The sequence below is a fragment of the Salvelinus namaycush genome, chromosome 36 (assembly GCF_016432855.1).
Source record: "Salvelinus namaycush isolate Seneca chromosome 36, SaNama_1.0, whole genome shotgun sequence".
Classification (NCBI taxonomy): Eukaryota; Metazoa; Chordata; class Actinopteri; order Salmoniformes; family Salmonidae; genus Salvelinus; species Salvelinus namaycush.
This window is the reverse complement of record NC_052342.1, coordinates 16,406,074-16,427,587: the sequence shown is the minus strand read 5'-3', so window position 1 is coordinate 16,427,587 and position 21,514 is coordinate 16,406,074. Positions and strand designations below refer to the sequence as shown.

The 21,514-nt window shown below is 44.3% G+C and overlaps 1 protein-coding gene, 1 long non-coding RNA gene and 1 pseudogene across 2 annotated transcripts; all 3 read right to left on the bottom strand.

Moving 5' to 3' along the window:
• Nucleotides 1-2,759: 2,759 nt before the first annotated feature.
• Nucleotides 2,760-6,995, bottom strand: si:dkey-111f13.5. The gene is made up of 3 exons (XM_038975612.1): nt 6,914-6,995; nt 4,495-5,054; nt 2,760-3,118 (listed from the first exon to the last, which is right to left on the bottom strand). The coding sequence occupies exons 1-3, from the start codon at nt 6,993-6,995 to the stop codon at nt 2,942-2,944; spliced, it is 819 nt and encodes a 272-aa protein (XP_038831540.1). The 3' UTR covers nt 2,760-2,941.
• Nucleotides 6,996-7,954: 959 nt separating this feature from the next.
• LOC120030275 lies at nt 7,955-15,148 on the bottom strand (annotated as a pseudogene).
• A 2,298-nt stretch (nt 15,149-17,446) lies between these two features.
• Nucleotides 17,447-19,793, bottom strand: LOC120030541. Its single transcript, XR_005473651.1, has 4 exons — nt 19,625-19,793; nt 18,330-18,762; nt 17,876-18,042; nt 17,447-17,674 (listed from the first exon to the last, which is right to left on the bottom strand). It is a non-coding gene; the product is annotated as an uncharacterized LOC120030541 (long non-coding RNA).
• Nucleotides 19,794-21,514: the final 1,721 nt, after the last annotated feature.

Sequence of the window (21,514 nt, the reverse complement as noted above, 5' to 3'; positions counted from 1 at the left end):
TCGATAGCCTATCTCCCCCGTCTCACTAGTTCAAATTCCCACTCGTTTGACTTGCCTAACGCTCGGAGCGTATTGACAGACAGCCTGCTTGTTTGGGAAAAGGGGAGGGCAAATGGGAGGTGTATGCTCGAATGAAAAAAAAAGACCCATCTCCCGACTGGCAGGCGCACTAAAGGAGCGGAAAACTCCTTTCGTTTTTTTTTTGGGGGGGGGGGGTCGAGTCGGTTTTACTCAATGTATATATCACCCTCCTTCCCCTCTCCTTGTGGGGGGGTGGCAGCCGCTCTGGACCCCGAGCCGAGACACGCAGGACAAACTCGGACTCCTCCAGTCTCTCCTTTCGGTCTTTTCTGCCTCTTTCAAAGAAAGCTTCCCCTTTCTCTGCTTCATCTGTTCGCAGACTCCAGCAAACAGTCGCTCACGCTGACCATCATGCACGACAAATGCTGCGATTCCTTGGTGAGACAATTTGTTAAAGATTGGTGAAAGGCCTCGAGCGCCCCCAGTGTGTATTTCTTATTGTTCACAAAGTGGTAGCCTATTCTAGACATAGCCTATTTGGGATTTTATGAAAGAAAATGACAGGTCTCTCTCTAATTATTCATGTATAATAACTGTTCATTGACAGCCAAATTAGGAAAATGTGTTCAGAAACGTATTATGTTAGGTGAATGTCATTCTAATTCGGACAAGTGTCCCAAGGCCTATGACCCTGGTCTTTCCCCAGACTCCCACCCATATTTCTCTCTCTCTCTTTGCTTTGACATTGTTGAAAAATTATAGCCTAAGCAATAACTTCCAATACTAACAGTTGAAAGAGCCGTTTGATTTGACGATGTGCAGAGCACTGCGGGCGACAGGCACCTCGGTGGCCGCACACTATTGTTTACAGTGGGGCCCTGCTCGCCAAGAGAACAGACGGGGCTACATGCCATCTGACTGTCAAGTAGGGACCAAAACCTTGCCTGCACTGCCGCCCCGTGGTTAGATATGTAACTGCATGACATTACTGTGGAATTACATGCACTTTTTAAAATGTAACTAGACAAGTTAAGAACAAATGCTTATTTACAATGACGACCTACACCGGCCAAACCCTGACGACGCTGGGCCAATTGTGCGCCGCCCTATGGGACTCCCAATCACAGCCAGTTGTGATACAGCCTGGATGACGATATGAACATGATCTAACAAAAGGTATGCTGATTTCTTGGTTCTGAAATAAGCTTGCATACATTCTCCGTGCAGATTAAACTAAGATGATAAGATAAGACAGCATATTAAAATGGTATCAGTTTATTGCTGAATACATAGTGATATAACCTTCATACCCTATATGGACACATTCCTGATGATGACAGACCAGAGAGGCATCTGTGAGTTCAACTGGTAAGGAGTTGGATGAAGTTGCTCCTAAACATTGATCTAATGTCAGTGTTGAAGTCTTCCCCATAATAGTTAAGATCAGGATTGGGAAGAATAATCTGATCCTAGATCTGTGCACACAGGCAACAGCAATGTTGTAGCTGTAGTAGCAAGTAGATGTCTGTGCATCATCAGGTAAAGTCTTGTGTGTTGATGACATCATCCGTCTGGACCGCCACGTCTGTATAGCCAGGTTCTCTGCCCAGGCGACGGAGCTTCAACAGGTAGTCAGAGTGGAGGGAGGACTCGGTCAGATCCACAAACTGTCTGTAACTACACTGTAACCTCTGACAGAGAGAGAGAGAGAACGGGAGATGGAAAGAGGTAGAAAGAGATGGAGGATAGAGAGAGCGAGTAGGAGAGAGCGCGAGAGTGAAAGATAGCGGGAGAGAGAGAGAGAGATGGTGAAAAAGAGACGGTAGGTGTTCAAATCTATGGTTTTATATTTTATATGAGAAGGTCAAACTGAGAAAAACTAGGGAGATCTAATGAGAGAATGGATGGCTTGAAATTCACAAATTCAACCCAAAATGAACATAGTGGACGTGGTCACAATTAAAGGGCAAAGAGACAAAATGTTTAACACAAAACAAAAGTCAGGGGATGAGCTGGCATGGAACACAAGGCTTCTGCTCTGGCTCAGAGAGAGAGGGAAGGAGGGCTGGAGCTCACATGTGCATGTTATGGATGGAGAGAGGGGAGAGTGTGTGTGAGAGAGAGAGAGAGAGAGAGAGAGAGAGAGAGAGAGAGAGAGAGAAAGAGGACTGCAGCTAGCTCATGTGGCCCATTATGGATGTGGGTGGTAGTTTACTGGTGTTCATTTATTCATGATGACCTCATTAAGTGTGCTGACCTTAAACTCTGTCTCATATCTCATCCTCTCCCCTGTGACTCTGGCCAGACCCTGCTCCAGCTGCCTGTACCTAACACCACACACAGAGACAGACAGGGAGGGAAGGAGACAAGGCCAAACACATGAGAGGGAGTACACAGAGAGAGAGCGAGAGAGAGAGGAATAGAGAGAGACAGAGAGCGAGAGATACATTGCCAAAAACATGGACACACATACACACATTGCAAAACATGACGCAGACAAACACCGCAAGGCAAGATACACAACGGCACGCATGCACACACATTCATATTACCAAGGCATGAGAAACACACAATAACAGACATCACAGGAGGTTGGTGGTACCTTAATTGGGGAGGACGGCTCATGGTAATGACTGGAGCGGAATGAGTGGAAAGGTATCAACATCAAACACAAGGTTTCCATCTGTTTGAAGCCATTCCATTTGTTCCGTTCCAGCCATTATTATGAGCCGTCCTCCCCTCCGCAGCCTCCATTGACACACATACACAATGTGTGAAGAGAGGGCACGCAAGGGCATACACACTATGGAGAATGACAGAGAAGTAGTCATGTAGGCAGGTATGCAGGAGGGAGAGGAATGCATACAGGGAATGCAGAGAGATGGAGAGATAGGGATGGAGGAGGAGGAATGGCTCAGCGTCAGTGAGTCCCATGCACATTGTGTGTGTGTATGTGTAGACATTCTTGCCGGCTTTGCATGAGAGCGAGTTCCACGGTATGTCTGTCCTGGAGAATCTGTAGGTCCTTCTGTGCCTCTCTTTCACACTGCTGTCGCACACACACCTCTGTTTCCCGAACAAGCCTCTTCACATTCTCCTGAGAGAGAGAGAGAGAGAGAGAGAGAGAGAGAGAGAGAGAGAGAGAGAGACTGCATGCAGAATTCTGCAATAATATCCTCCGTGTACAAAGTAAAACACCAAACAATGCATGCAGAGCAGAATTAGGCCGATACCCGCTAATTATCAAAATCCAGAAAAGAGCTGTTAAATTCTACAACCACCTAAAAGGAAGCGATTCCCAAACCTTCCATAACAAAGCCATCTCCTACAGAGATATGAACCTGGAGAAGAGTCACAAACACAAACAGACCCCACAGAGGCCCAGGACAGCAGCACAATTAGACCCAACCAAATCACGAGAAAACAAAAAGATAATTACTTGACACATTGGAAAGAATTAACAAAAAAAACTGAGTAAACTAGAATGCTATTTGGCCCTAAACAGAGAGTACACAGTGGCAGAATACCTGACCACTGTGACTGAACAAAACTTAAGGAAAGCTTTGACTCAGTGAGCATAGCCTTGCTATTGAGAAAGCCTGTCTTCTCTTGAGAGCCAGGTCTGCCTATGGCGGCCTATGTGCACACTGCCCACAAAATGAGGTGGAAACTGAGCTGCACTTCCTAACCTCCTGCCAAATGTATGACCATATTAGAGAAACATATTTCCCTCAGATTACACAGATCCACAAAGAATTTGAAAACAAACCCAATTTTGATAAACTCTCATATCTCCTGGGTGAAATACCAGTGTGGAATCACAGCAGCACTATTTGTGACTTGTTACCACAAGAAAAGGGCAACCAGTGAAGAACAAACACCATTGTAAATACAACCCATATTTATGTTTATTTATTTTCCCTTTTTACTTTCACTATTTGCACATCATTACAACACTGTATATAGACATAATACGACATTTATAATGTCTTTATTCTTTTGGAATTTCTGTGAGTGTAATGTTTACTGTTCATTTTTATTGTTTCTTATTTCACTTTTGTATATTATCTACTTCACTTGCTTTGGCAATGTTAACATATGTTTCCCATGCCGATAAAGCCCCTTGAATTGAATTGAATTGAATTGAGAGAGAGGAGTGAAATATTACAAGCTGTAGTACAAACACACACACAGAGTCTGGACAGCTAACCTTGTGGGGACACACAATTCAGTCCCATTCAAAATCCTATTTTCCCTAACCTTAACCCTAGCTCCTAACCCTTAATGTAATTCTAACCCTTAATGTAATTCTAACCTTAACCCCCTAGAAATAGCATTTGACCTCGTGGGGACTAACAAAATGTCCCCAGTTGGTCCAATTTTTGTTTGTTTACTATTCTTGTGTTGACTTCTGGTCCCCACAAGAATAGTTAAACACGTCCACACACCCTCACACTTTTTGATATCGCCCACCTGTACTTTTGCCTCCATGGCCTCTACTTCTCTCCGTCTCTCCTCTTCCACCTCTCTCTGTATCTCAGCCCTCATCCTTCCGCAGGTCTCCTCCACCGCCAGCCTCATCTCCCTCTCGATCTCCTGTCGCAGCCCCACACAGCGCTCCTCAAACTGGGCCTGCTGCTCTACCCGCTCCCCCTGCCTCTCCTCGGCCTCCAGCCTCTCCCTTGCCAATAAGGCCTCTTTGAAGCACACCTGCAGACACTTGGGAGGGAATAAGGGAGAGAAGAAGGGAGGAAAATATAAAGCGATGGTGGTCAAAAGGAAGGTAAGGAGGAATGGAGTGAGGGAGGGAAAGAAAGATGAAAGGAAGAAGGGATGGATGGAGAGAGAGGGAAATAAAGAGAGACTGATGGTGGTCAGAATTGGCACTGTGCTCAGTGGTTTGTGGTAGTACGCCTCAGGGCTGGTGAGGAAGAGTGTGATCTTAGGGTTGGCTGCTGTACCTTTCCCTAAAGTGCAATTATAGAATCCATTACTCCAGCTAGGGCCTCTAAACTTCCAGCCATACGTCCTATCTGCCAGACCTCACCTGCATACAGGAGACTCCACAGCCACTTCAAAAGGCCCTGTTTATCATAACTATATATTGCCAGAGGGAATAGAGAGAGCGGGGAGCGGAGAGAGGGAGGGGGAATTTGGGGAGAGAGAGATGGGCAGAGAGGGAGGGGGAATTTGGGGATATGGGTAGAGAGGGAGGGGGAGAGAGGGGGAGAGACTGAGGCAGAGAGAGGGAGAGAGGGAGGGGGAGATGAAGCGAAGCGCGCTGAATTACTTATTCTTTATGTATGAGAACATATTGGAAATTCAAATCTGGTGCAGTAGGATCCTGGTCTGAGTTAGTGTATGATGTAGTTTAATGTGTGGGTTATAGTGATACCTTACATCTATACGGTATGTTAATCAAGGTGGGTGTTTCACAGGGATATCCAACACATCTGGATTGAATGAGGTGAGATCAGAGTAGTGCTGATGAGAGAGAAACCTTGTGTGTGTCATGTTTTCCTGGATTCTCACAGTGTATAGCAGGATATAGAGCTAACACGTGCCATTTACCCTCATCTCCAGTGTAAGCAAGAGGAAATGTGTACATCAATCATATCTAAAGCCTTGGACATGGAAGAAAGAGAGAGGAGAGAACATTTAGGTAGATGAAAAATGCCATTGAGGAGCTATGAAATGTGCTGTGCAAAGATGACTTGACCATTGAGACATTTATTTTTCAACTATGGTTTGTCTTCTTAGTGTGCTTTTCACCTCTTCCTGTTGTTTCAGTGACTTCTCTTTATCCTCCTCTGCCCTCTGCAGAAATACTGCCATCCAGGGGGACTCCCCCTGTGTGGCCCCCACCTCTGGCTGCTCGGAGTGGGGGGAGAACGAGGATGGCCCTGGGTCCTGGCTGGTGCTTGTGGAGGTAGAGGTGGAAGGAGGGAGAAAATACTCTCCCAGACCTGTTAGGACCAAAAACCAACAGCAGTCTCAGTACTCCCATAGAACAAGGTCCGACAACTCCGGTCTGGCAGGGCCACTGTTAGTGCAGGGTGTTGTTCCAGCCCAGCATTAACACACCAAGCCTGTTAACATTACAACCCCTCCAGGACCATATATCCCACCCCTGCCATTGAATCAAACTTGGATATTCTCAATCTGCGGAAAATTACTTTTAAATATGACATCAATGTCACAAGCCCTCAGTGACAGGAAATCTATTCCCTCCATTGCCCTGAAAACATGTTCCTTAAAAGAGAGGAGCAGAGCAATGAGAGAAACACCATACAAGTGTAGCTAGACATTTACAATTCCGCCTCCAGATATGCGTCAACCTCTTTCTCCATGTGGAATTACCCTGTGTCAAACTGAAGTGTATGTGTGTGTGATGTGTGTGTTCTCTGAGTACTTTCTACCTAGGATTAGCTGCTCCAACAGAGGGCGGCCATTTGAATAATTGTTTTCAAATGTCTTTCTCAACGTCAAAATGCCATTTCACTTTACGTTGCTACTTGCCTGATATTCCCCACTTGGACGACAAGTGTTTCTGACTATAGACTGTGGAGGCAGGCAGAGTGGGAGAGGCAGAGTGCGAGAACAGATTTCTCAAAATTAGAACCAAAGCCTCTGTGTATTTGCAAATAAACTGACTGCACTCAAGCAAATACACTAACAAAAGTGTCATGAAGGTAGAACATGTCCCTCATTGTTTGCACTGTTTTTATGGAGGCTGCCGAGAAGTGAAAGAGAGAAAGTGAGAGAAGAAATCAAGAAAGCAAGAGGAACAACACCTCTCATCTTGGACTGAAGTAGCCCATTTTACACTGTATTGTTAGTTGAGCGTTGCGTACATAAAGCATGGTTTGAGTGTTGCATTGCTGAGTCTCACCCAGGATGTGTGTGTGGAGGAGCCTCTGTGTGGAGAGGGTGGTCCGGTTCAGCATCCTCTGTAGAGGCCCCATGTCAGACATGCTCCTACCCCACTAACAAGAGCACAGACCCCTTAGACTGGATAGAAGCCTACCCCCTTCTTATTCACTACCTTTGGCTGGATAGATGAACATACCCTCCCTATTCACTGTTTGACTGCTACTGAAATACCCACTGTTCGACACTGAAGACCACAGATTCACTCCCCTCTTTCTGCACTAACGCCCGCTCACCATTTCTGTTTCACACTCTCTTTCTCTGTCTCGCACCCCACTTCTCTCGCTAGGCTCTTCCCTTATTCTAAAATGGTCGCTTAGCAACGCTCACAACAAAAAAGTGCCGCTCTTCAACTTGGCACTTAGCTCTACTTATACCCGAGGTTTTACTGTGCGCATTTGTAATGAGGGTATGCTCGAAAGGCATTTGACTAAGATCTTTTTCAGAAATGTAAAATCTATATAGTCTTCTCACTTTGCCAAAAGAGATTATATTAAATAACTATGAAGAAAAATAAATAAAAAACATTTGAAGACATTAATTCAGCATAGTACTGGCAGAAGAAAAGGAACCATAATGAGACTGGTTGAGTGAACAGAACCTTATTCAATCCAATTCTTGGACAGACAGCAAATCCACCCGTAAGAGTTCGTTTGCCCTCTAGTGGCCTCTTCCTAAACTTGCAGACGAACTAGACAGCAACATGCAATGGATAACTTAAAAAAATATATATATACTATATCTATAAAATTAACTTATACAAACTTAAGTTGTGCTACAACACAAAAGCAGCATAGCAGGCATTCTACATATACACATATTGTTGATAATTCTATCCACACTGCCACAAGAAATCACAGGACTGTAAAGGAACACCGGCCGTGCGCAGTAAATCCTCTACTGAGTGTCATGTTGAATCGCTGGGAAATTAAAACAAAAGGAACAATGTTGATGTGTCATCTCTCACGGACTTTGCATTCACTATAAAAAGACGATTGCAGTATCCATTTGTTTGTGGTTACAGCAATTATGCCAACTGCTTACCGATTTTAATACATTCAGAAACTAAATATTCATCATGGCTATAGAAAAATATACATTTACTGACGCACGTATAGCGACACCTTGGCACTTAGAACAATAAAAATAATATTCACAAATCAAAGCTCTGAATTGCACTTAAACTAGCTGGTATTGGGTTATTCTGGGCAGGACTGTAGACAATAGCCTGATCCCAGATCTGTTTGATTGAAATGCTAAATAATGACCATAAAACAACACCGACATATCTGGGACCAGGCTATACAGACTAACACAAGGTAAACAACGGAACACTCCCATGGAGAAACATGAGTGGAAAATAGACAACACAATGTACACTGTGCTCCTCCAAAACAGTGGGCCTGGTCTGGCTGTGGTTTTACAATTACATGTAGTTTGAAATGGGGAAGAACTCAGTTAGCTTAGTAGCATGTTACCAAAAATTCCTAATAACACGTTAGCATTCACCATAGTTTGTACCTTGGCTTCGAGACAGAGGAAACTGTTGTTCGCTGAATCCAAGGGACTCAACACACTGGTTTGCATACTCAACAGAAAAAGTACTCCCAATATTGTAGTAAACTTTACTCAGTGGCAGTTTGAAGTTACATTTGGTTCAGTCCTGAGGAGATGGGTTTGACTTGGGCTACTCCACCATCAATCAATCACCACCATAGGTGCTGGTTCCTCCTGCCCCTCCTCGCTGGCTGGGCTGAGTGGTCCGACCCACCACAGAGTCAGGGCGTTGTCCTGTATGACCTCTGGGGTTGGTGATATCATAACATCACCCTCTGAACCCGAGTCGGAGGAGTCTCCGTCGCTACTGTCCCCCGGGTCGAGGAACTGGCGCTGCCCGCTGGTTGGCACCAGCAACGGCATGAAGGGGTGGACATTGGAGGAGAGAGAGAGCGAATGGGAGGGAGAGGGGGATGAAAGAGAAAGAAATGTAGTTAAATATCAGAAAGTGGCAAATATGACTAAAATACACTTCTGCAAAGTCAGAAGACAACCAAATAAATCATATGGGAGGCCCATCAACAACCATCTGGTATACCTGATGCCGTTGGTGCAGTCCCCATGAGCCTGGAACTGGAGGTGAGGCTGCAGTACCTCCTCATTCCCATCGGGGGGAGCTGTGAGGGTGTCCCACACTGACACCACCCCCCCTGTATCGCCACTCAACAGGTACCGGGCAGACTTACAGAGACACAGGGGCAGCAATCACCATCAAATGAAAAGAGTGGAGTGAAGAAACCTTGTGCTTTTGGGACGCCCCAGTCTAGCACATAGTCAGTCTAGAAGGAACAGGTTTAGACTTACGCATCCAGGTCAAAGTTGATACGTTGGTTGGTGGCTACTTTCTCTTCAGAGAGAACAGAACCTTGCCCGGGTCTCTCAGATCCCAGCACAGAATCTCTGGGTCCTACACACACACACACACACACACACACACACACACAATCATCATTCAAAACACCTCGACACATACAAGAGCAACAATAACACTGATCATGAATGTGGGCATGTGTTTACATGTGGAGAACCACCACGTTCTCCAATGTGACACTGTGTTCCTCTTCCCCAATCTCTCTCTGTGAGCGGACAACTTTTTGAGGCCCGTGTCTCTCTTTGTGTTGCCCTACCTTGCGCCCGCCAGTGTACAGGTAGTGTCCGTCGGGTGAGAAGGCGAGGTGTGTGATGCCCCCGTGGTGCCTGGGTGGCAGCAGGGCCAGCAGAGAGCCGTCCTGGCAGGAGTAGAGGCCTGCGGTGCGGGAGTACGAGCCACAGGCGTACACAGACTGGCACGGGCTGAACGCCATGCAGGAGATGATGCCACTCTGACCCTGCTTCTTCACTGGAGAGGAGAGGGAACACACTCAGCATCTATAGAATCGGGTTAGGGGATAGTTAGTTGAGATTTAATAGCACTTCTATAAACCCTCTGTAAGGGATCTCTCCAAATAAAGATGTACCCAGTATCGTTTCTGTTGCTCCTGGACTCTACTCCACACCTATAGTGGGCCTCTCCTCACAGTCCTGTCCAGGCCTGTCTGTGTAAAACACCGACAGTCTTGTCGAAGCCGCAGTAGAGCTGTGATCCGTCTGGGGAGAAGCAGAGGGAGTGGGCTGTGGTCAGCTCATCCAGATGGTTGTAGGGTCTGAAGCTGGCTCGCAGGTCCCCGTTGAACGCATCCCAGATATGGACCGGGTTCTCACGACTGCTGCCGGCTATACTGGTGGAGAGAGAGACAGCGGTGGTGAGAGACGGAGGGACAGAGGGAAGAAGGATGGAATATGGTTAGAGAAGGAAGGGAACGATGGAAGGAGAAAGGAATGGAAAGACAGTGAGGAAAGGGAAGGATGTAGAAAGGAGAGAGAAGGATGGAGAGTGGTGGTGACAACTGGAAGAGCAGTAATGGACACACACTCATTTCATCTCCGTTGAAAAATAACTGACACACACTGACACTGCTTTGTGCCAGATTCATCTGGCCTCATCAGTGAAACACCCCACTGAGGCCATTTCAGGACTTCACTACGCATTTCACTTTTAATATCATTCCTCCCCTCTATCTATTCAAAAACAATAGCAGTTTGTTGTCGCATTTGGGTTTATAATGGACAAAAACGATTCATCAACAGACATGCCGCATGGCTATGGCTTTTCAACTTACATAATTGCGGGGGTCCACAGCCAAACAGCGAACCTAACAAACCAAACGCCGAAACATCACTGTCTGAACTGAAGCTCAATTAGCCAAGAGGAAATTAACCTGGGCGGCTCAGTGCTGTTATGGCACTGTGTCTTTGTTCTGGCTGTTGGGAATCACCCCATTATAATGGTACACCACAGCTAGCCTGGACGCCGGCCCAGAAAGCAATACAAAGGAGGAACACCAGCAACTATTCTACACTCTCTACAGGACAGTACAGCACATGGCTGTTGGCAGAGAGAGGGAGAGAGAGAGAGAAAAGGAAAGACAGGGAGAGAAAGAGTGAACATAGAGTGTACAAAACATTAGGAACACCTGCTCTTTCCATGACATAGACTGACCAGGTGAATCCAGGTGAAAGCTATAATCCCTTATTGATGTCACCTGTTAAATCCACTTCAATCAGTGTAGATGAAGGGGAGGAGACAGGTTAAATAAGGACTTTTAAGCCTTGAGACAATTGAGACATGGATTGTGTAAGTGTGCCATTCAGAGGGTGAATGGGCAAGACAAAATATTAAAGTACCTTTGAATGGGGTATGGTAGTAGGTGCCAGGCGCACCGGTTTGAGTGTGTCAAGAAGTGCAATGCTGCAGTTTTTTTTCCACACAACCTTTTCCCGTGTGTATCAAGAATGGTCCACCACCCAAAGGACATCCATCCAACTTGACACAAGTGTGGGAAGTATTAGAGTCAACATGGGCCAGCATCCCTGTGGAATGCTTAACACCTTGTAGAGTTCATGCCCCGACGAATTGAGGCTGTTCTGAGGGCAAAAAGGGGTGCAACTCAATATTAGGAAGGTGTTCTTAATGTTTTGTACACTCAGTGTATATGTCCATGGTTCGTTTGACGCCCTGAACTGATGTTTAAGAAACGCTAAGGCCACATCATTCCACCTGACTCCACTCTGTAACCCTTAACACCAGGTGAACAGGTCCAAAACAACATTGTGCCACCTGAACACGAACACAGATGAAGGATAACATAGTTGACATGGGGTGTCAGCTCCGACTAGCCCCCTCATCCATGGCTCCTCTCAGGGCCCAGCTCTCAAGTGGTTCATCCCTCAGATAAATCATCTCCTCGGGTTGTTTATGCTCTCATCCTCCACCCTGTTTGACTCCTGTCTCTCTCTCCCTCTTAAACTCCCTTTCTTTTTTCTTATTCCCCCTCTTTTCTTGCCATGGAGAGATATTTACATGTGGTTTATGGTTTGATCCTCCTGTATTGACTATGGTGTGCACCTCTCTCTCTTACACACACACACACTTTTTATATTTTCTCATTCCCTTTCATCTAGAGATGTTATTTCCCTCGCTCTGTGGGGTGGACCACGGCCCACGCTGGGCACTGATCAGAGAGGAACCATGGGAGGAGGGGGGTGCTGTTGTTAAGGAGGCCTCGTTAGTAGGCCCTACCAGCGTTGCCCGTAACAACGGCATTCTCCACAGTAACGGCTGGGCGCCATTGATCTCAGCTTCCCACAGCACAGACGTCTTAATAATTTCCGCGCTTTTGTACGGCTAGAAAAAAAACACGCAAAGACACACACACACACACACACAGAGAGAGAGCGAGCCAGGAGAAAACCAAAAGTCTGGAAATCATGAGGCCCTTTAAAAAGCGTCTGGAGTTGTTAGTTCTTCTGTTCGTTCTGTTAAAGGGTGAGTCATCACCCAGAGCACCACAGGTCTCGGACAAACAAACAGACAGACAGCACTGGGGTTCAAGGGGAAAAGGCCAAGACTCCTCAAATAGAGAGAGAAATAATGATGATTTTACGGATTAGCAACTAGGTGCAAAACAACGACTCCATTTTCACTGTCAACAGTCTAATATGGAACTCAGTACAGCGCATACAATGTAGCATGGCTTAGTTAAGTCAGCAACCAAGGTTGTGGGTTCAATTACCGCAAGGTAGAAGTCTCCACGTGTCCAACAGACCTGAAATTCCGAAATCCAACCTGGGACCGTAGCGGGTCCGGGTCCCTAATTCTGACTTTGGTCTAGGATCGGAGTCGGGTCTGATAATTGCCACAGATCTCAGGTATGTGCAATTACAATTTATTTACCGATTGGACCGGTACTCTGTTAATTTAATGTGTGTGAGGATGAGAACTGTGCAAGCTTGTTATCTGTGTCAGCCAATTGCAACTCAATAAAATGTATAGCTTATGTCCAGCTGAAACTGGTTCTGGCAGCTCACCTCACGTACACCTGCTGCTGAGGAGAGAGACAGAGCGAGAAAGGAGCCTTGGCCCAGTCTACTGTTGATTGACAAGATGGAGGCCTTTTTCATTGAAGTGAAAACAAAAGTTAGAGGAGAAAGAGTGAAAAGAAGCCGACAAGGGGAATGTCCCCAGGGACAAGTTTTAATATTGTAGTGGACAAAGATGAGAGAAAAGTTGGTGCGGCCAAATGGACTGTGTGCAAATCGTTTTTGAGGTTTAATGCAACTTAAACGCATTTGTTTTTGTATTCATTATAATTTGTTTTATCATTATAGGCCTATTTAAGAAACCAAACCAGTTCTTTAAATAAGCAAGTTTGTTTATTCCATTTTGTTGAGACATTTTCACTGGCTAATTTAAGATCGAACTGTCTTTTAAATTTTGTGCTACGTGTTTAGTTGAAGGTTAAAAGTTGGCCTGTTGTAAAATAAATATCATTAGCCTATTGCCGTCATTTGTTGGGTAGGCCTACAGTAGGCACTCACCTTTGTTGGTAGGCCTAATTGCTGCATTATCCTAGCCTGTTTTAAACTTTTGTGAAGGTTTAAACCAGTGCTTTAAAAAATTAAAAAGTGTTTTGTTTCATTCTGTTGAGACATTTTCTTTGACCAAATTAAGTTCCAACTATAATGTTGTGTTTTCCGCAATATAATAGAATTACCGGTAGGACTACTATACGGCTACTCGCACTTAAACCATGAAAAGCAAAAACCAAAGGCGGTGAGATGCAAAACTTAATTTAATGCCTCAATATAAGAACATGTTCATATTTTCCCTATAAACAATGACTTAACTTTATAATGGGAATATCAAAAGTAAGAAACTCTTGTGAAGGTTTGGTGTGGTATGGCTATTATTAGGCTTAGCTACTGCAGGCCTATGAAGTCAGTGGGCACCAGCACACCAACGGACTCCGACGGTTGAACTTGAGGTGAAGAACAATGTTTTAGGCCTGTCAGTTACTCCTTTAATCTAACAATATAATAATGCTTATCTTTCTAAAAAAAATTCCTGATGGAAAATGTACATAGTAGCCTCCTGTACGCCAGTATCTGTATAGCAGTAGTAGCCTGACAAGTATAAAGAAATGCATTTCGGTGTTGGGAACATGACGCCGGCATATCTTCATCTTACTCTCCATCTCTCTAGGGCTAAGCTTCTTTTCCTTTATATAATGTTTTTAAATATTATCATCATACAGTGGGCTCATACTCATGCAATGCCCTAATGCATTTAGTGCTCAAATCTCTGACAAAAAAATAAAAAATAAAAACAATAGGCTATACAGTTTTGAATATGCTACACATCGAAATGTAACAAATCGTTTTTCTGGTCATTTTTATAGGCAGTTAACTGTGGATCATTTAGCCAATATCACTCGTTTATTGATGGAGCTGGCAGCGTTTCTTTCTCTCTCGCTTTCTTCTCTCGGAGCTGAACTGGTCTCTCGTATCCAAACCAGCACGGGCCTCTTCGTAACATGTCTGACTGGCCTCGGGTCCATTCAGAACAGGTCTCCGTTTCTTAAAAAAAAAAAAATTACGCATATCAAGTCAGGTGGGAAAGCCACGGATCCATTTCGGAATGGGTCCAAGTTTTTGGGCCCCTTCAAAGACTTGGTCACATACTATAAACTGCTTTGATACAGGATATAGGGCGGCAGGTAGCCTAGCGGTTAGAGCGTTGGGCCTGTAACTGAAAGGTCACTGGTTTGATTCCATGAGCTGATAAGGTGCAAAAATCTGTCACGGTGCCCTTGAGCAAGGCACTTAACCCTAATTTGCTCCAAGGGGCGCTATACTACTATGGCTGATCCTGTAAAACGACACATTTCCCTGTACCTGTAAAACGACACATTTCCCTGTACCTGTAAAACGACACATTTCCCTGTACCTGTAAAACGACACATTTCCCTGTACCTGTAAAACGACACATTTCCCTGTACTTGTAAAACGACACATTTCCCTGTACCTGTAAAACGACACATTTCCCTGTACCTGTAAAACGACACATTTCCCTGTACCTATCCGATGTACAGTATGTGACAATAAAACATCTCTTTATAAGCGACTGCTAAGTGGCATATCTCTGATATGAGTGGTGGTAGTAGTAGAGGAGGGCTGCTGAACTCACAAGCAGGAGTCTGGATCCAGAGAGCTCATCTTGGGATACCAGCAGTAGTCATAGATGGTTACCCCCCTCTGCCATCTTCAACACTGGACTCTGTAGGGCAGGGAGACCATTAGAGAGAGGGGTCAAGTCCTCCATCTAGGTCTATACAGGATAGGACAGCTTATGTTGCTAGTTCAGTGCAGAAACGTGGTAATTAACTACAATGACCATAATCCATTGCACCCATTTTTTCTGTCTCAGACAGACAGATATACTTTTACGCCTGCTACGTTAGGTTAGATACACAAAGACCGAATAGACCGCAATGAGCGAGGAATGTACACAACACATCAACAAGAAGGATAGAAACAGTTCAAAGTATGCCTTATCTACTTTGAAGAATTAGTCAAATGACTGTCAGACAGCTCTGCAGCCTACTTAGGCAGGCTGGCCTAGCTAAATAGAATGACTAAAGACAGTACAGTATGGGAAGCACAGAGACAACGTTAGATGGTTAGGCTGGCTGGCTGCTACTACCTGAGCAGAGATGAGATGATGACTAAGGAATGAAAAATAACAAAGTTCTCAAATAAAAACGAACATACACAACTGAAACATTGTATTATTTCGTAGTAATTAACGATTTTTCTATTGATGTCTACCCAATGTGGACCTGACAGAGACAATGGAATATTTTCAATGTTTTGGCAATTGATTGTTCAATATGTTTCCATTAAAAAGCTCTTATTCATTTTAATATCATCATTTCATAACGCATTTAATGTTTTTTTTTTTAATGATTGAAAACTAAAAATGGAGAATAGTGATTTTTTTTATTTTAATCAGACCGACATCAAAAAGCACTAATCGCTCAGCACTAACCAGGAGTGAAGATCAGTGATGTAGTGAGTTAGTGGCGCCCTCTCCGTGAGCAGGTCCCAGTTGTAGCTGTAGATCTCAGGGGGGAGGTTGTAGACACGCAGCACGTTGTCTGCACTGTTGGTCAGGAAGCACGAGCCGTCTGGGGCCCTGGGAGAATTACAGTGCCTTCAGAATGTATTCATACCCCTTGATTTATTCCACATTTTGTTGTGTTACAGCCTAAATTAAAACATGGCTAAAGCAAAAAATATATACATTTTTGCTAATTTATAGGAAATAAAACACTGAAAAATCAGATTTACATAAGTATTCACACCTCCGAGTCTATACATGTCAAAATCACCTTTGGCAGCGATTACAGCTGTGAGTCTTTCTGGGTTCGTCTAAGAGCGTCGCACACCTGGATTGTACAATATTTGCACATAATTATTTAAAAAACATATTCAAGCTCTGTCAAGACAGCCATAGATATTCAAGCCAATTTAAGTCAAAACTGTAACCAGGCCCCTCAGAAACATTCAATGTCATCTTGGTAAGAAACTCCAGTGTATATTTGGCCTTGTGTTTAGGTCATTGTCCTGCTGAAAGGTGAATTTGTCTCCCAGTGTCTGTTGGAAAGCAGACAACCAGGTTTTCCTCTAGGATTTTGCCTGTGCTTAGCTCTATTCCATTTATTTCCATCCTAAAAAAACTCCCTAGTCCTTGCCGATGACAAGCATACCCATATACCCATAACATGATGCAGACACCACCATGCTTGAAAATATGAAGAGTGGTACTCAGTGATGTGTTGTTTGATTTACTCCAAACATAACACTTTGTATTCAGGACATAGAGTTTGTTTTTGCCACATTTTGTGCAGTTTTACTTCAGTGCCTTATTACAAACATTATATATATTTTGGAATACTTTTATTCTGTACAGGCTTCCTTTTTCAATTAGGTTAGTATTGTGGAGTAACTACAATGTTGTTGATCCATCCTCAGTTCTCTCCTATGACAGCCATTAAACTCTGTAACTGTTTTAAAGTCACCATTGGCCTAATGGTGAAATCCCTGAGCAGTTTCCTTCCTCTGCAGCAACTGAGTTAGGAAGGACTCCTGTATCTTTGTAGTGACTGGGTGTATTGATACACCGTCCAAAGTGTAATTGATAACTTCACCATGTTCAAAGGGATATTCGATGTCTGCTTTTTTTATTTATTTGTACCCATCTACCAATAAGTACCCTTCTTTGCAAGGCATTGGAAAACCACCCTGGACTTTGTGGTAGAATATGTGTTAGAAATTCACTGCTCTACTGAGGGACCTTACAGATAATTGTATGTGTGGGGTACAGAGGTAGTCATAAAAAAATTATGTTAAACACTATTATTGCACACAGAGTGAGTCCACATATTTACTCCTGAACTTATTTAGGCTTGCCATAACAAAGGGGTTGAATACTTATTGACTTAAGACATTTCAGCTTTTCATTTTTATTCATTTATAAAAAACAAAATTCCACTTTCACATTATGGGGTATTATGTGTAGGCCAGTGACACAACATCTCAATTTAATCCAACTAAATTTGGAAAAAGTCAAGGGGTTGTGAATACTTCCTGAAGGCAATGCAACTCAGAGAGATACTCTGTTTTATAGAATTCAAAGAGGTAGTTGAGGTAGTTCTCAGGGGGGGTGGAGTACTCAGCCCAGGAACCAGTCAGCATCTGAGGGATCTGGCTGAAGTCGAGGCCTAGGCTGCAGGGATGGAGGATAGGAGTAGAGCGAAGTACATTAGAAATAAAAAATACAAAGACATGGAAAAACCATAAGCAACGGGCGGATATTTTACAAGGTGTGGGCATCCAAAAAACACCTGAAATGTATTTTCAAATATCGGAATATATCAATTAGCTTCTACAGTATTTATCTAGAATAATCCTAAAATACTTCACATACTTTAGTCCTTCGCTAGGGGTTTCAGCTGAGCCGCTGTGCTCCTGTTCCTCCTCCACTCCCTCTGTCGTGCCATGATCCTCACAAGGACCCCAGTCTCCATTCTGATGGCACGCTCCTTCTTCGGCTCTTCCTTCAATCTCACCTGGCTGGGTGGCCCCTGTAAGAGACTCCCATAGTCACAGGTTAAATACTACTAAGTTACTAGTCCAACGCTAACGATTCCATTCATCATTATGGACAGAAATGTAGGATACCACTGAACACTAATGATTCCATTCACCATTATGGCGGCTAGCGGTTAAGAGTGTTGGGCCAGTAACCTAAAGGTCACTGGTTCAATGACAACTACGTAAAAAAAAACATGTTATTGTGCCCTTGAGCAAGACACTTAACCCTAATAGCTCCTGTAAGTCGCTCTGGATAAGTTTGTCAGCTAAAATACAATACAATTTACCTCCATCTTGGATCAGTACAGCCAAGACTTATTGACCCCCTCTGGCCTGTTCTATGGGTCCTCTATATGTATCATAGGGGTCCAGACTCAGCCCCTCTCCACTCAGCCTGGGCTGTTTAGCCGCTGAAGGGGTCTCTTCTTCCAGATTCTCCCCCATCTGCAGGCTATACCCCTGGGGTAGATGTGGGGTTGACTGAGGAGGCTCACTATCGGCCTCTGCCTCCTGCCCAACGCCTGCCACAACCCCACTTTCACCACTCGCTACTGGATCAGACATCTCTTTATCTCAATAACTCTATTTTTTCCTTCTATCCCTCTGTGCCTCCTCTCAAATCTTCTTTCCCCTGGCTCCCTGGTGGTCTGCCTGCGTCAGACGTTGGTGTGGTTGGTGCTATTGGGGTAGTGCTTCTTCCTGCAGTGTGGATGTCTCAGTCTGGGGGAGAGTGGGTTCATCACAGCACCCACAGGACAGTGGAGAGTAGAAAGATTGGAGGAGAAATTGAATGAGAATAAGACAAAACACATAAAATAAAACACATCATGGTAGCAATAGCACCAATGATAAAGCACACCATCACAAAAATCAACAAAATTACACCTAGCAGTGTTGTTAAAACGATATTCAATGATGGGCTGATTAAATTATGGCTAGTTCAGCAATTAGTTAGATAACTTTCCAGAAGATACCAACCCTACTATTACGCTTGTTTACACTGTGCTCGGGAGGCAATCATGGTTACCTTAAGACACTATGGCGTCAGCGCAACATGTGTCAGAAAACGTACCTAGATGCAGGGATGGGATATACCACTGTACTCCAACTTTTACCTTTATCCACACTGATACTTCGAGAAGGTTGAAATACTGTCTTTTTCATCCTCATGCTAGCTAGCAGTAGCCACCGCAGCAATTTTGGAATGGCAGACAATCAGCTCATTTGTTGTTCAAGCAATGTGCCATGATGTGGCCACTGCTAGCTTGCACGGGGACAAAAAAGGGCATTTTTCCATTAAAACTGAGAGTATTTTTAATCTTCTCGATGGCGCAGTGTGGACAAAGGTAACATTTGGAGTACTGTACAGTGGCATATCCCATCCCTGCATTGGGGGTACGTTTTCCGACTAATATCTCACTCCTACTCCAGTGTCTAAATGTAACCATGATTGCCTTCCGATCCCAGGGCAGCTTAGTGTAAACAAGCGTAACGGTAGGGTCGGTATCTTCTGACAAGCTATCTAGCAAACTAACTACAAAACATGAGTTAACTACTGATGGACAGTTAGCTAGCAAGTTACCAATTTGGTCTGCCTCACGATTTCTCTATTAGGTTTTACCAGCCTCCTCAGCAAAGTAATCACTGTTCTTCGAATGACTAGAAGTCTGGTTACAACGTAGCCGTACACTGGAGTTTCTAGCAGCAGTCAAGAAATCAAGTCATGCTGCGAATTTGTAAACACGGGTGGCTGCCTTGAGGGGAGCTATCGCGAGACTTCAGGCTATCCATAGCCCGCCCTCCTCCTTCTTCTTCGATGGGGTTTAACGGCGGTTGGCATCCAATGTTAATGGTGCATTACCGCCACCAGCTGTACGGGGTATTGAATGCCCCCCTCCTCCAAACTAGGATGTTCATGTTGTTGTTCATGGTGTTGTTCATGTTGTTATTCGTCTTCTATGGTATATTGGCGATTGCACAATTTAATGTGCATCCCACCATCCACTGTGCCGGATGGAAACAGGATTCCCAAAAAACGGAACAAACTACCAAAAAATGTATTCAATAAACAACTTTTCTGTAAAAAAATTTAACCAATCTGATCCCTACACAGGCTCTAGGGGAACCAGGGAGAACGGGTCCTCCGGCACCAGTCCCAAAAACTTTTCTGCCACAGCCACAATAATGCCAGTTTCTTAGAAGTATTTGAGACTTGTACCATACACTTTATAACTGTGGCAATGAACGCCACAAAATCAAATCTTTCGACTGGCAGCAAACATTTACTACAGGCTGTGGTGCATCCACTACCATATCTTCACTAGCATCACTTGTTTTCTCAATTCTATTAATAGCCTTTGTTTGACCGCTCTAACTTTTACCACCTCAATCTCCTTCACCCTTACAGGGTACTCCAGGAACTCAGGATCATGATCCACACCAGTTATGATCCCCACCGTCAGCCTCCTGTTCTTCAGCATGTGTCTGTCTGCACACACTTGAAACATGGCCAAACCCTTGACAATTCTTACAGTGCAGTGGTTTGGGTACGAAAGCTCTTACAGCGTATATTGTGGCAACCCGGGGGCCAGCAGGGAGCTACAAAGAAAGGAGCAGGGCCTTGGTCAGCTCCAGAGGGCTAGAGAGCCAAGGTGAGGCAGCACCATGGACAGGCACCAACTGGGGCTGTTGATTCAACACAAATACTACTCAGTCCAGGTGCTGCAACCAATTGACACCTGGAATTGGTCCCACCAAATGAGTATAAGTAGAGGTGTAGTCACTCGGGCAGACAGGCAGAGGGTACGCCTAGACTTCAGAAGAACCGGAGTGAGTATGATAAGCACCTCGATCAGACACCAAAGAAGATACTAGGCAATGTTTGACTCACCTGTCTCTCTCACTTCCCTTTATTTGCCCCTGAAAGGAAGAGGACCCATTCCCGGGCAGCACACTACCCGGCGCAAGTTGAGAACAAGTATTGAAAGACCGGAATCATCGCTCTCTCTTTTGTTGTTCATTACCCTAGGCGGTCCGAGGAGCTGCCACAGGACACCAAGTGACCCACCCGTTACCCGAGAGGCCTTTCAGTCGTATTCCTCCCCGTTCCCCCCAACCTTAAAGAACAACTTTTGTTTGAGCACCTCAAAATGGTCTCCCGCCATCTTATTTTGTGAGTTTCACCTCTGACTCCCCTGGGCTGCCACAATATGAACTGTAACTCAGTCAAATCTTTGGAATCGTTACATGTTGCTTTTATATTTTTGTTCAGTATAGTTAGGTATGTTCCATTTCATGAGTTTGTCTGTTTGAGTAAAATTAATGACAATTGATAGTAAGAATAGGAACATAGCAGAAACAGTCAGTCAAATCCATTGTTAAATGCATTTTATTTAATAATTTTTTGTTCTCTTCAAACCAACAAAACCCAAACTATTTACACTTTAGGTTATTTTTCTGAATGCATTTGTTT

What these genes read in the sequence shown, in the direction of transcription:
- si:dkey-111f13.5 (XM_038975612.1), bottom strand. Translation starts at nt 6,995, where the DNA reads ATGTCTGACATGGGGCCTCTACAGAGGATGCTGAACCGGACCACCCTC. An exon ending in CCTCCACACACACATCCTGG is followed by an intron (nt 5,055 to 6,913) that starts GTGAGACTCAGC and finishes GAGGTCTGGCAG; the next exon opens with ATAGGACGTATGGCTGGAAG. An exon ending in CCATGGAGGCAAAAGTACAG is followed by an intron (nt 3,119 to 4,494) that starts GTGGGCGATATC and finishes TCTCTCTCTCAG; the next exon opens with GAGAATGTGAAGAGGCTTGT.